Source organism: Apis florea, unplaced genomic scaffold (genome assembly GCF_048593485.1).
Source record: "Apis florea isolate Af1SG1 unplaced genomic scaffold, ASM4859348v1 contig_2899_pilon, whole genome shotgun sequence".
Classification (NCBI taxonomy): Eukaryota; Metazoa; Arthropoda; class Insecta; order Hymenoptera; family Apidae; genus Apis; species Apis florea.
This window is the reverse complement of record NW_028256666.1, coordinates 387,584-402,382: the sequence shown is the minus strand read 5'-3', so window position 1 is coordinate 402,382 and position 14,799 is coordinate 387,584. Positions and strand designations below refer to the sequence as shown.

Genomic DNA, 14,799 nt, shown 5'->3' with positions numbered 1-14,799 from the left:
AAGCAGTTAACAATATACAATACTCAAAAATGATTAATGTAGATAGTATATTAATATAGATATTTGTATTAATATCGAAATATATAAATACATACATGAACACCAAAATTATAGGTTATTTCAATAACCTACAATTGTAATATAATAACATAATTATTTAAATTTAGATTAATTATTTATTTTTCAAATACTATTTAAAATTAATATAAAAATAATTTTTATTCGCCAAATTGTAATTTTATTTTTTATTTGTGACGAAATTATAAATTTTTGCTGCCAATTATCATTAAACAAATATTTTATATATGTAATTATATCTATTAATTTCGAAAATATAACTATATATTGATAATTTTATTACATGTCATTTATTTCTCCTTGTAATCCATTAAAACTTACAAAGTAAATCAAAGAATATGTTGACATCTATGGAAAATGTTTTTTTATATGGAAAAGATGCGTGTAACAGTTATGCGCGAGATTTATATTTTTTAAATGTGCTTTACGGTTCTTTGAATTTTAATCAAATTTGCTTTCGCTTAAATAATGCATCAATGATAAATTCTATTTATGTACTTTTAAAAACAAAACACTGTTTCTTTATTGTTCTAAGAGTGCAAACTTTTTAGATGAATTATGTAGTTAAGTAACTTACGATATTTTTTCACTATAGATTGAAGATACATCCAAATATACTAGATTAGAGATACATCCAGCTGTATTATGCGTGTTTGTTTACATTCAAACGTACACTTGATCTTTGATTACAAATTCATTACCGATTTACAAAGTATTCATTGCTGGCCCATTCCTATTGTTACGTACATTTTCACAAAAAATTTCGGATAAATTTGTTTTAAATTTCAAAACACGAGCGCACGGACAAATATAATAACATACGTATTGCATTCGCGTTTATACGTATACAATTAATAAGCACTCGTATAGACTCGCATCACTCCATTTCTCATTTTGTTCTACGATAGTTTCGTTACGTAGTTTTTACTCGCGCATACTGCACACCTATTTTCATACCGCGAAACGACTTCCGCGACGTCAACTTAAAGCTATCTATCATATCGTATCTTTAACGTTATTTCGATCATTGCACAAAATAAATCCTAAACTATTTTGTACAAGTATAATATTTATAATTCTATACGCAAATTTGGTTTCATTAATAGAATGCTAAAGGATTCTACTTGACTAGTTTTACGCATCACTATGTTTGTTTCGATTGCGGATTTATAACTGTTTGGAAAAATCGCGTTATTGGGAAGTGCAAGACAAATACGCGTGATTATATGTAATCTAACTACACATTCTCTTCTGAGTAATTATTCATTCGTACATGTTTTTTCATCGCTTAAATCTTGATGATAAAATGTTTTCATCCAATTGAAGGCTTCCTTATATTGACAAGTGGTAAATCGTGATCTCTTAACTGAATTTAACTATCTCTCGCGATAGCTTTAATATAAGCAAATCGCTAATACGTTACATATCATAAAAAGATAATTCGGATGAGATATACATTTGCTCAAGAACTTTTATGTTAACAATTATCATTGTTATCTTTATGTTAACAATTGTTTTTTACTAACTTTTATTAATCGTAATGGTGGTTTTTCAAAGAATACCGTTATTATGATATAATTAAAAAAAATTCATATAAAACTGCTATTTAAAATAAATATGGTATAATAATTCATATCATTTTTAATATTTTTAATATTAATTCTAATCATTATATATTGTTTTTATAAGAAAAATACTAGAAAAATTTTTATTTAATTATAAAATAACTCAATAAATAAATTGTTCAATCGTAAAATAATGTAAAAAAAATATTTTCAATAATTTGTCCACACATATGAATCTTCGTTTTTACCATAATTAATATAACACTCACAATCTTTGTTTATATTGAAAAAATAAAATAAAATTTCACAATATAGTTTTTTCTAAAGTGCAAAAAATAGTAAGATTGGAATATTTAGAAAATAAGGAACCTTCTGTGGAAGAAACTATGTATTTGAAAAAATGAAAAAGGGAAGACGAGTAAGATAAGGAATAATAATAAGTAGAAGAAGAAAAAGAAGATAATGATCATGATAATGGTATTGATGATAATAATAATGATAATGGAATAATAATTAGAGCAATGAATGAGAAAAGAGAGAGATAGTCATTTCAAATAAAAATATTTCTTTCCTTTTTTCTTATGAAAAATCCGTTTCTATTTTCAATTCTGTCTTAATAATTATTCAATGAGTTTTATCATATCGTCACATACCTTTCTAGACTAGGAAGTACATTCTTTGAAGCACCACCAATTCATATAATATTTTTAACAGAGTCTTACAGCTGAATCAAATATACATTTGTGAATAGTTTGATCTAGAAGAATTTCTAACTCACTTGTCATGCAGATTCCATTATATTTCTTCAACTCATACTCATTTTGCTGTAACGTTTAGCACTTTACCAAAATTGCTTTATCTAAGAAAGCAATAGTTTCTCATATAAGATTTTTTTATGCTTTCCCTACACAGAAAAGTTAACAAACTGTATGTGACATTTTGAATTAAATCATTGTAATTAATATTACTTTCTTGTCTTCTCTCACGCGTAAAGAAGGATTCCATACATCCGAATGAATAGATCGCAAATGTCTGTTAATTGTTGATACAAACAAATACTTGAATTCATCTTTCATGTTGTATCTCACCATTCTTTACTGATTATTGTCCCATCTGATATAGGTCGAAACCTGCGACATCTATAATAAAAATAAATTAACAATTTGATAATTAAAATGATTGATTGAATTATTTTATATGTAAAAGAAAAAAGTTTATATACCTAGCATTATTTTCTGCAACATGTGGTGGCAAAGATGTAGGTGGTGGTGGAGGTTGAGCATTTGGTGGACCACTGTTATCAGAATCATTATCGCTACTTTCATCAGTTCGTTTAGCCGTTTCTGCCAAAAGATGCGAAGGTACTCCTCTAGGAGAAAATTTAGATAATACTTCAGAATGAGATCTGATCCTGCGTTGCGGTCTTTGAAATCGCAAGTTTAGTTGACTGGCATCGGTCACGTATTTTTCGCTTTGTCTTCGACGACGTAACGCAGGAGTACATCCAGTTAAATTTTCATCTTCTGTCGAATTAGCCGTTAAAGATGAAAAGATCGATGATTCATCAGGTAATGCCAAGCAGCGTCGCAATACCTCCACTGTCAAGCGTTTGCCTTTGACAGCTAAAATTTGGCAATATTAGTATCGCTAAGAAGCTGTGCTCAATTTTAATCGTGATAAATTGGCGTCCAAAACGCGAAAAATACAATTTTCCATTTCCTTTCCCTCCCTTATCCTCTTTTGCTTAAAATCTTTTTTGCTTAATAATGTGTGTGCTTTTAAAATCTTCATCATATATTTGCTGAATAACGAATATGTGCACACACACACACACACCGCACGCACACACACGCACAGAAGCGCACGAGTACATAAAAATGTTGAAAAGTGAAAAGAAATATTTAAAGAAAAGATGTATAATTTTTGAATGATAATGATACTGTGGCATATTGGACTCTTTTATAGAAAAGAGAAGAGAAAAAAAAATTGTGATTAAATAATTTATAACAAGTTGAATGCAATAATTACTTTAAAACTACAATTTTTTAAACTGATGATTGTAAATACGTTTTTTATAATTATTTTTCATTATAATCTCTACGAAAAATGATCTTTTCTTAAAATTTTGATATATATCTTCACAAAATCGCATATGTCATTGCATACGAAGTTCAAATTAAAAATCGAACAATGTTTTTTTAGTTTTTTACCGTAAATTTTACCGTAACAAATGTTTAAATAATAAGCATCAGAGAATACATTTCACTCAAACAGTTCAAACTTATCACTTATCAATTTCAAAGCTTAAACTCGTGAGATTCGTAAAATCAGATCCGTACAATGTTAAACATCACATTTGAATTCAAAAAGATAGAATTATAAAATTACAGTATAAGCTAAAAAAAAATCTTACTAACTAGCATCTTTTTCCCTGGTTATAGCCACAGGTGTAGATGATTTTTCTATTTCATTCCCCATACCACTCCGGGTATTTTGTGTATTCGTTTCTGGAGTTGACTCCGATAACGAACATCTAGGACTTTTAACCGGAATTGGAATTTTACTGACTGTATTATGAGTCCTATTAGAAGCCTCCTTTTCTTTATCATCCTTATATTCACGAAGTGGTAATATATTCGGTATAGTTGTCGAGGCAGTGATAGTGCTGTTTTCCTTATGCATAATATCATCGACAGATGCTCGATTTTCAGCAGTATCAAATATCGATGATTCTTCTCTTTCTGGTTTTGGACTAGCTGGACTATCTACTGTACCATTTGTCATTTTTCCTATGAAATTGCATTGAAAATGAATGTACAATCAAAAAAATGATAATGATAATGATAATGATAATGATAATGATGATGATCAAGAAAACCAGAATAATAATATTCTAATATTATTTTTCAGAAATGTAATTTTTCAAAAGAATATATGTATTTACTTTGCAATGGTTCTCTATCTGCAGTGGTTTGCACAACAGTTGCACCACCTGTTGCATCCACTACTCTAATTTCCAGTCTTCCTGCTACTGCTTCTTCTTCTTCTTCTCCTCCAGGTGTACTAGGTATTGTGTTGGGTGGAGAAAAAGCAACTGCTGGAACGCTCGCCCTTCGTAACGGAGGACTTTGTCTCGGTTCATCATAACGTGTTGCTATATTTCTCATGACATCAACTTCATATAGTAGATCATCGAATGCAGCTTGTTGAACCTAATATTAAAAAACGATATGTATTCATATATATATGAATATTCATAAATTTAATATTAAATTAATATAATTCAAATATAAAAATAAATTGATTATATACCAATGGTGCTTCGAGGTAAGCACGAACATGTGGTGCCAACGCAGGAACACTCCAAGCGCGAGGAAGCGCGCCTTGGAGATCTGGATATTTTTCAATACCAGCAATGTTTAAACACCTGTGAGGAACTGCAGGCTTTGTAGAATCTTCACTTATTCGAGAGAGAGCAGTTGGTATTATCGAATGTTGAGGCGCGATTGACATAGTTGATTGGATCACTGTCGTTTTCGCATCGATAGATGCAGGCACTGAAGTTGCGATAGTTACAGCATCACTACCAACTGTTGACTGTATGTAGAAATTTTATAAAATCAAATTGATGTTCGCATCTTATTTTAATATTCGTTTTTCAAATCAAACTAATGACAAATGTTTGTACAATAGACAATACGAATATAAATGGAATACGCAATAATCTTTTGATCAATCATATTTTTTTTAATCTATTTTAATATAATATAAAGCATGCGTTTCTAACGCTATGTGCTTTTTATTTGAACACAGATATCACGTTGTCTAGAAACGTGTGTGTATCTCGTTATATTTTTCCGTTAATGCGGAGGATAAAATATTTGATAAAATTAGGAAATGATGAAAAGTTAATTTCTACTCGAAAACACAAAAAATAAATATATCGCAAAGTTAAAAAACGAGTGTTAAAAAGAAAAAAATACAAAATACAGAAAAAAAACAAAAAGCTTAATAATGATATATAAAGAAGTCTCAATTCGATTGTAGAACGTAAGAGGCGCATCAATGGAAGACATCAATATGGGCCAGATAGCTAGAATATCAATACACACACTTGTAATTGGATATATTTAAAAAAAATTGTATACGTGCGTGAGTGTGTTCATATATATGTAATAATAATAATGTATAAAGTTCATGAAAATTTCTTAATAGATAATAAAAAATTCATTTTACATAATTCTTAATTGTAACTCAAGTGATGATTGAATCATAATCAATAACAAAATATATTTAAAGTTTTACCTGTGGAACTATAACTGGCATAGTAATTCCTTTATGTTCGGGACTTTGTAAATTTTCTCCTTTCCATTCATTATCAGTCTCTTCAGAATCATCAAATTGTGACTTCCATTGAGAAGCCAGTGTCAAGCCACCACCACCTTTAGTTACTTGTTGTAATGCCGATACATTATCATCATCTATCTGTGCAAATTGAGTAATGGAATAGTCTCTTATTGCAGCACGATTAGTTCTTGTCTGTTGACGTCCTTCTGTTCTTCTTCGTGGTTCTCTTTTTAATGGTTCTCTCTGTTCCGTAACCTATGAGAATAAACACAAAGATAATACTTAAATGAAAACTATTTCCTTATAATTGGGATCTAATAAATCTGAAGCATTAAACGCACAGGACTCTGATTGCCAACATATTTTGGATTGGTAACATCATAGGAACAGTAAGAAGCATCAACTTCAGTTTGTACTCGAGGACTGGGAGGTTCGCCAGGTGCTGTTTCAACTGCAGGTGTGACTCGTAATCTAGCAAATGTTGCACCACTTGCAGATTTTCTTAATGGTGCTGCAGCATTAACTCCAACTTTATTGCGAGGAACTTCTGAAGCGGAACGAGCGGAAGCCATTAATGCATCTTCTTCATTGTCTACCACCCCTGTTTGTGGTTCTGCTGCCATTGAAACTGCACGCCTCTTTTTAGGTGAATCTATAAAAATAAAATAATAAAATATAAATTAAAATAATATTATAATTAGTATTATAATATGTTAATTAATATAATTAATTAATATAATTAATTTATAATATAAAAATTTGTTAAAAAGCAATGAAAATTCAATATTAAATTTAATAACCTTGAGCTTGTTGTCCAGCTTGTTGATGAGTATTATCCATCGTAGGTATCGTCGCGTTACAATTTTTATCTCGGCCATGATTGCTAATAGCTGATGTAAACGGCACCGAAGATCCTTCTACTCCTCGTTGTTTATTTCTTCTACATATACTTTCATAATCCATTTGTGCCTGTAAAAAGTACATTTAAATATATCATTTATATTTAACTCTTACACTAATTATTAATATATACATAAATATTATTTAATCTTACGTCTAATTCTTTTCTGTTATCAGGTTCAACATTTTCTTGATTATTTGTATCGACATTTGGTGTAGTTGGCGGTTGATTAATCGTAGTTGCTGTGGTCAATACTGGAGGCATAGCAACCTGATGATTACTAGGTAGAGATCTAGTGGTTGGTAAACTTTCATTTGATATAAATGGTTTCTCCCAATCATAGGGATCAGTAGCTTTCACTCCTCTACGTTTCAAGCAACGTTCAAATAAACCTGCCAGCATTGCATAATCTGGTTTATCCGCATATCCCAAACTCTAAAAAGGATATTCCATTCACTATTCACACATGCATTTAATTAGAGAAAATACAATTTAAGAGAAAATATCATTATTATTTATTAAATTTAAAATATTGCATATTGATATTAAATAATAAAAATATCATATTAAAAATTTTTATAAACGCATACCTGAATATGTTCCAGAAATACGCGAAGATCCGCTGGAAGATGTTTTAAAAGTAAACGATGATCGTACTTTTCTTTCATAAGACCAACCTAGATGAAGAAATGAAAGATAGAAGAAGTCGAAAAAGGAAAAAGGAATGAAAATCATAGAAGAAAAAAAGAGAAAAGAGAAGAGAGGAGGAAAGAGATAGAAGAAACGCACATTAAAATTTAATATAATCACTTATTTATAATCAAAAAAATGTATAATCAAATCAAGAATTTATAGCATTTATAATATATATACCTGTTCTTTATCCTTTATTTTTCGCCATGGAAGTTGACCATTAACAAATTCTACTAGCATATAAAACAACGACCATAAATCGTCATGTCTGCCCATTTCTTTATTTTTGTGCGCATTCACAGATGCGTACCGGACGGTTCCTCTAAATCCTGCCGCACTACGAGGTGGTCTAACTTCACCAGTACCCGTCGTAAATTGACGAGCCAAACCAAAATCTAACATATAAACCAACTTCGAGGTATGTGGAAGTCGTCCCATTGAAAAGTTTGACTGCAAATATCAATTATTAATTATCAAGAAATAAGTTAATATATTATATAATATTATATTCATAAATTATTTATATTACCTTTTAAATAGTGTACATGAATTTTATTTCATTTGATAGTATACAATCTGGTCGTAATATAAATAAACGATAAAAATCAATTTTAAATAACATGTTGCCTAATCAATCAAATGAAGATACTTATATCAATGCAAAAGAAAATAAAATATAACATCAAAATCATTATATCAATATCTATAGATTGAGAATAGATTATTGAAAGTTCAATAAAAATTGAATTATGAAAAATATTCTGAAACAACTATTCTGAACAAAAATTAAAATATACTTACAGGTTTAATATCTCTATGAAGAAAGCCTACACGATGAATACTTTCAATTGCTTTAAGAATTTGAAGTCCTAAACGTAGAGTGGTAGACAATGAAAAAGCACCTCGAGGCTGAGCACGTCGTAATTCAGCTAAATTTTTTCCTTGTAATTGCATCACAACATAATTGAATCGATCATTACGACCACAACCTATAAACCTGCATACATGTTCCCGACCTATAACAAATAATTGAAAATTATTCATTATATTATTCATTATAAAATATTATATATTATAAATAAATGTCATATAATAATATGATAAAATTAATAATATATATTAAATAACGTATATTATTAAATTTATTATATTTGCATCATCAAAGAGTAAATATATATTTTTATTATTTTACTCTTATATATATATTATAATTTTTATTTTAAATTATCTAATTTAAAATAATATAAAATATAAAATAATATAATAATATAAAATAATAACAAACCTTGAAGTTTTTTCAATACTGCTACTTCCATTTTAAGAACTTGTTTTGATTGACGTGCTGATTCTACCTTTAATGCAACCTGTTCTCTAGTCATAAAATCTACCCCTTCATAAATTTCACCAAATCCACCACCTCCTATTCTCTTGACCTTTACAAATAAAATGATAAAATGATCATTGTGAATTAAAATAAATAATAAAAATATTTAAAAATATATATATTAAAAAAATAGGAAAATTTATTAATACTATTGTAATTTTATTAATACAATGACTTACAACTTTCCAGCGATCTTTGACCACATGGCCAGGCTGCAGCAGATCCTCACTCATCATAGTTATATTATTATTCTGATCCGTACTTTCGTCGCCTACATTCCTCGGCTGCAAAGTGGTAGAATGATCAGGATGCCTAAAAAGCGTAAGCGAATCCTATTACGAGATTCGTTAAAATTTAAAAAGAATATTCGCATGCTGATAATCTTCAGATTTCTATTAGCCTTTGTCTGATATGCGACAAGCGACGATGCAAGCAAGCAAGAATAAATATAAAGATGGAAGGATAATCGAAATTTATCGGCGCAATGCGAGTAGCTGAATGTGAAATGATTCGACGCAGCAAACTTTACAGCTGTCAGTATGAGACAAACGACACACCCTGCGGCTGTGACAGGTTAGGTTTTTAACCTAAAACATATTATAGTAGAAAATTGGTCGATATTGAGCGCCCTGTGTTATGCAGCCATGATTACGTGCGAGTAAAGGGTGCAGCGGGTATGAAGGGGGTGATTGTCTATTCTACCAATCGTTTAACCACGTTCGACCCGTCATTTAGTGTCATATTCAGTTCTTTCTTTTCCAGTCTAATCGTTCATAGATTTATATTATTTTGCAGCCGCAATAACTATCAAGAAAAAATTTATACAAGTTGCTAATATATCCTAATTTAGATTAATTTTTATTATGAATAAAATCAAACAAGATCGAATCTGATAACTATAAATTAAAAAGGGAAGTACAACTATAGAAAAAAATGTAGCTTTGCTTTTTTGATTTTAAAAACTCATTGCAGAACTTTTTATTATATGTATGGCCTTTCCTATCTTCTTCGCGCACGCACCAACCAATCCAAATATGATTAATATTTCATTTCCACTAACAATGTCGCCTGGTAATCGTTGATGACGTTTCTACACAATCCAAACTCTTCTTAGGCAGTGCGTTATTTCACGATCCCGCACTTCTCGTTTGCATCTCTTTTCTTTTCCCCTTTTTCCTCAATTCTTTCTACCACTATTTCTTCCCCTTCCCGCTAGTTTCTATCTTCACCTCACCCTTTCGTATCCCTTTCTCTCCTTCTCTTCGTTCACCCTCCCTCACTCTCACCCTACCACACCCCACCCTACCCCACCCCTCCGACCCTATCAGTTTCTTTCACTCAAAGGCGGTCAATCGATCGTTCGTAATTTTACTTTTTTTGTATTAATATTACACTATTCGTTTTAGTCTTATAATCACTTTCTTCACCACGAATAAGACATATCGAATATGTTCATGAAAGCTGTACTAGATCTCGTCAAACACCGATGAAACGGCCATTTTTCGATTTCGTACCACGGCATTCGTAATGCTTATAAACGCCGCAAGATAGCGACTTGAATGCTCGATCGATGTTCATAGTCCTATCTTTTCCCTCTATGATTTCAAACGTTTCGCGATTCAATCATTCAGAATTCGGAACTAAATATCATATTCAGCGAATTCAGCATATATCCATGATTCTTTTCTTCATTTGTTCTGAAAAAATTATCTAAATATTTTTTTATATTCATTAATGTGTTATAAAATAGCATTCAGTAAAAAATTATTACCATTGATATTGTTACATGTTTATTGAAATTTACACGTGAAATTTTACACACCACGCACGCACCACACACACACACACACACACACACACACACACACCAGAGAGAGCAACTACAAAGAAGTCCGAATTAAACGATCCTAATTTTCGCTAAATGAAACCACTTTTTTGCAATAATAGATAACATTCGAAACATTACATAAATTAATATATTTTATAAAGATAAATTTTATTTGTTCTAAGCAAAAAAATATAATTAAAAGACATTTATTTTAAATTAATAAATTACGAAAATATAAAAAAATATTCTATGGAAAATTATTGTTTTTATGAAAAAATTAAAAAATTTAAGTATTTATTAAATTTAATCTAGTATGAGCATAAGAGGCGGCCGCATTCTTATCTAGCCTAACCTATACAACAGTTCAAAAACAAAGTTATACCGGGTGCATAGATCTATGTCGTATGAATTGGTATCTGTTAGGCTAGATAAGAATGCGGCCGCCGCACTGCAAGGTGGCCGCTTGCATCTATGTTATAGTAAAATGAAATATATATTTTGTCTATTATTGCTTTAACATAGTCCATTTTGTCTAATTATAATCCGAAATCTTATAAATATGATATTATATTTTGGATATTATCAAAAATCAATATATATTTCGGACTTTAATAACAAATATACAATATATATATATATATATATATATATATATATATATATATATATATATACTATATCATAGTTGGCTATGATCACTTATTTATCTCTAATTTTATTAATAATTTCGATAATTTTTTACTGAAGTTTAATTATTTTATACAGACATTTGATCATCAAAGCTTGTTTTTAATTCTTTAAAATTATACACAATGCATAAAATAAAAAATAATTTGGAAAATATTAGTATGCATAAAATATCAATGAAAAATTCAAATTTGTATATATTTTCCATTTTTAATAAATAAAAATTACATTAGATAATTAATTATTAAATAATTTTTAAATAATTAAATTTTATATTTCATTATATTTGATATATTTATTTTTAATTTCTTTTATTCTTAATAAAAAACAATATTATTAATGTAAAAGATAGAAAGAATAGAATATTTAATAGGTATTAAAAAAACATCGATGAAAAATATTTCTTTAAAATGAAAAGCGTATATGCTTTTCTTTTTTATTTAGACAAATTAACGATTTCAAAAAATTTTTAATCCTTGTATAATATAATGTAAAATCAATATATATTCGTACATTAAAAATAGTCGCTATATTGTACTATTCCTCATACTTATAATTTTATTATTCTTTCGTAATAATAATATATATTGAATACATAAATTTTTGGAATGGTTATAATGAAATTATTATATACAAGAAACAGATGTTAAGTAAGAAGATAAATATATAGAATTACGAATATACATTGTACATATAATTTTAAGCGACACAAGTTAAGAAAATGAAATAATATAATATGAGAGCTACGAATCGATGTAATTTTCTGATAAACGATTACCATATATATTTATATAAATTGGTATTTATAATTATATAAATATACATTCCGATGTTGATATTGATTTTACGTTGATATTGATTTTAAAGATATTTTTTAACATTAGAGTAAGTATTTCTTATCTTAACATCTTATATCATATATATATTTGCATACAAGATTCTTGCCAGTAGGTTCAAAAAATATAAATATAATATTTGCGGAGAAAATCCCATTTTTTACATAGAGATCTGTCATTAGTTGGATGACAAAGCTACGAAAGGGATACGAAAACAATATTTGTATATATAAACATGGGATTACCGCCTTAGTATTTAGATAGCAGCGCTGGTTATCCACTGGTTAAGAAATTATACTGCATATTGATTCTAACAATTGGAAGATTTATGTAAGTATATATTACATGTAAGTATATGTACATTTAAGTATATATTATTTTCTTTAATAATATTTCTTTCTCAAAGGGACAAATTTTAAAATCGTCTCCCTCTTTCCAAAAATAAATAAATATGTAATAAACATACTCTATGTTTAACTTCAAATAAATCAATTCTGTTTTGTATGTATATTTAAATATTATTGATAGAATGAAAAAAAAATATTTTTCTGAGATTAAACATAAGTTAAACATAAAATAAGTTAAGTAATGACATTGATTGATGTAAATAATCCTATACATATAATTTAGAATTGGTCCAGATACCATACCTAACAGCGACATGGCCGAATCGCGTGCGTGTGAATTTATTGTTAGTCACGCAGAAGCCGTGCATTTCTCACATGTTCGCGATTGAATGTCATGCTCAAGGTAAGAATTGTTCTTTTATTCGGGGCGATTCTAATTTTCTTTTTGAAAACTCAACATTTCATGACAATAATTATGAATAAAAGTAACATCTTTTTATAAATTAATAAAATAAATTATATATAATATATACTCTATATGTATATGATAAATATATATATATATATATGTATTTATGTATATAATATCCTACACAAATATAGATCATCGATTATAAATATGTATTCCAACATATACAATAAACGTGTACGATTTCAAGTTATAACTGTAAACGAAGAATATAATTATTTTTATTTTGGAACTGTAATATTACTGTAATATTACTATGAATAAAAGAATAAACTTTTTTCTGATAAAATAACGTTTCAATTTCAAATTGAATAGGATATAGTGAGTGTTCGTTCAACGAACATTTAGTTAATTTTTTGTTTCATATGTTTGACAAAAATCGAATAATCAAATTTCGAAATGCTTAAATTACTAACTCCATTCGCCAGGGGGCATAATTTAAGTTTAAACATCTATTTTTAAACGACCCCACTCTGTATGTATATGAAACGTAAAGTAGCATCTTTCTCCTCGCCAAGGTACTTTTCTAAGTAGCTTTGCTGCTTATAAAATTTTTGTCAATGTCAATGTTAAGTAACTTTATTGTAATCATTCCTCTCCGTTTCTTTTTTCGACAAACAAAAATTTGACTTATATCATTGTGTTTCATCACGGATACATAAATGTATACAAAGATATGCATGTACTGCATATATAATTTATTTCTTATAATTTATTTTATTAAAAAAAAAATAATAATAATAATATACACGTATGCTTATTCATACGTGTACATATGTTGTATACATATAATAAGAGGTAAAAACAAGTGGCGGGTTAGAGAACGCAAAAAACGATGTAGGCACAAGAACAAGTATCATTCTTGGAAAAAGACAAAAAAGAAAAAAGATCGAATGGGGAATTGAATCATTGGGGAAATCGTACATTATATCTCAAAAGAGATAATCACATACCACTTCATAGTTTCGAGTAAAGAGAAAACACGTCGCAAAAGATCGTGCCGAGTGGAAAGATGATTACACAAACACGACGACGTCAGGTAGAACGATTACGATGACAAAGCGATGGTTTGCGAGCGGTAGCAACAATAACAGTAGCAAGAGCAGTGGTGGTAGATCGATACGTCGATCGATGCACTAGAAACGAACGATCGGTTGATTCGATGTAATTGATACAAAAAATTTCGATTAATAATTTCACGATACTCCTTGTCTAGAGCACAACCAGAGCAAAAGTTCGCCACCGCGATCTAGATAAGCACCGTCAGTTCATTTACGAACCGGTGGCCTAAGTTCTGTGACGAGCGAGCTAGAGCCAGAAAGCGATAGTCGTCGCGTTCTACTGGCATTGGACACACACTGACATGACCAGCATGATGTTCCTTTACTTCCATCGCCTCCTTCTCTCCTCGATTTTCCCTACCTTCCATCTCGTTCACCTCGGTCCCCGTATCCCCGTATACCCTAATCATATTCTTTGTGGCTTGACTAGCCACGCGCTTTGAACCGACCGGGCGACTCTTATATGTGTATGTATACACTTATGCACTTCGTGTATAATGTGTTTATATATACATATATATATACATTTCACCATTACCAAATCTTTTGTTTTTTATCGCATACATAGTTCAATCTACCATTCATCTTTGATATTCAAATTCG

The 14,799-nt window shown here is 29.3% G+C and overlaps 1 protein-coding gene across 5 annotated transcripts; it reads right to left on the bottom strand.

The window, feature by feature from the left end:
- Positions 1-700: 700 nt before the first annotated feature.
- Asator (tau-tubulin kinase asator) lies at positions 701-14,495 on the bottom strand. Of its 5 annotated transcripts, XR_015291962.1 has the most exons (16): positions 14,089-14,495; positions 9,148-9,280; positions 8,870-9,017; positions 8,386-8,600; positions 7,765-8,034; positions 7,482-7,568; positions 7,045-7,326; positions 6,791-6,959; positions 6,332-6,642; positions 5,949-6,245; positions 4,956-5,240; positions 4,588-4,855; positions 4,061-4,432; positions 2,866-3,265; positions 2,612-2,782; positions 701-2,547 (listed from the first exon to the last, which is right to left on the bottom strand). XR_015291962.1 is itself a non-coding variant. In XM_086907794.1 (15 exons), the coding sequence occupies exons 1-15, from the start codon at positions 14,094-14,096 to the stop codon at positions 2,728-2,730; spliced, it is 3,300 nt and encodes a 1,099-aa protein (XP_086763920.1). In that variant the 5' UTR covers positions 14,097-14,495; the 3' UTR covers positions 701-2,727. The 5 variants fall into 5 exon arrangements, 4 of the variants coding, with proteins under 4 accessions (XP_086763920.1, XP_012350865.1, XP_012350867.1 ...); XM_086907794.1 differs by having other exon boundaries at positions 701-2,782; XM_012495411.2 differs by lacking the exon at positions 14,089-14,495 and adding an exon at positions 10,029-10,425 and having other exon boundaries at positions 701-2,782.
- Between the last annotated feature and the right edge of the window lie 304 nt (positions 14,496-14,799).

Excerpts from the sequence above, each read along its gene's own strand:
- Asator (XM_086907794.1), bottom strand. Across the intron at positions 8,035-8,385 it reads TTCATAGAGATATTAAACCT|TCAAACTTTTCAATGGGACG; the intron begins GTAAGTATATTT and ends TGATATTTGCAG. Across the intron at positions 6,246-6,331 it reads ATGTTGGCAATCAGAGTCCT|GTTACGGAACAGAGAGAACC; the intron begins GTGCGTTTAATG and ends TTATTCTCATAG.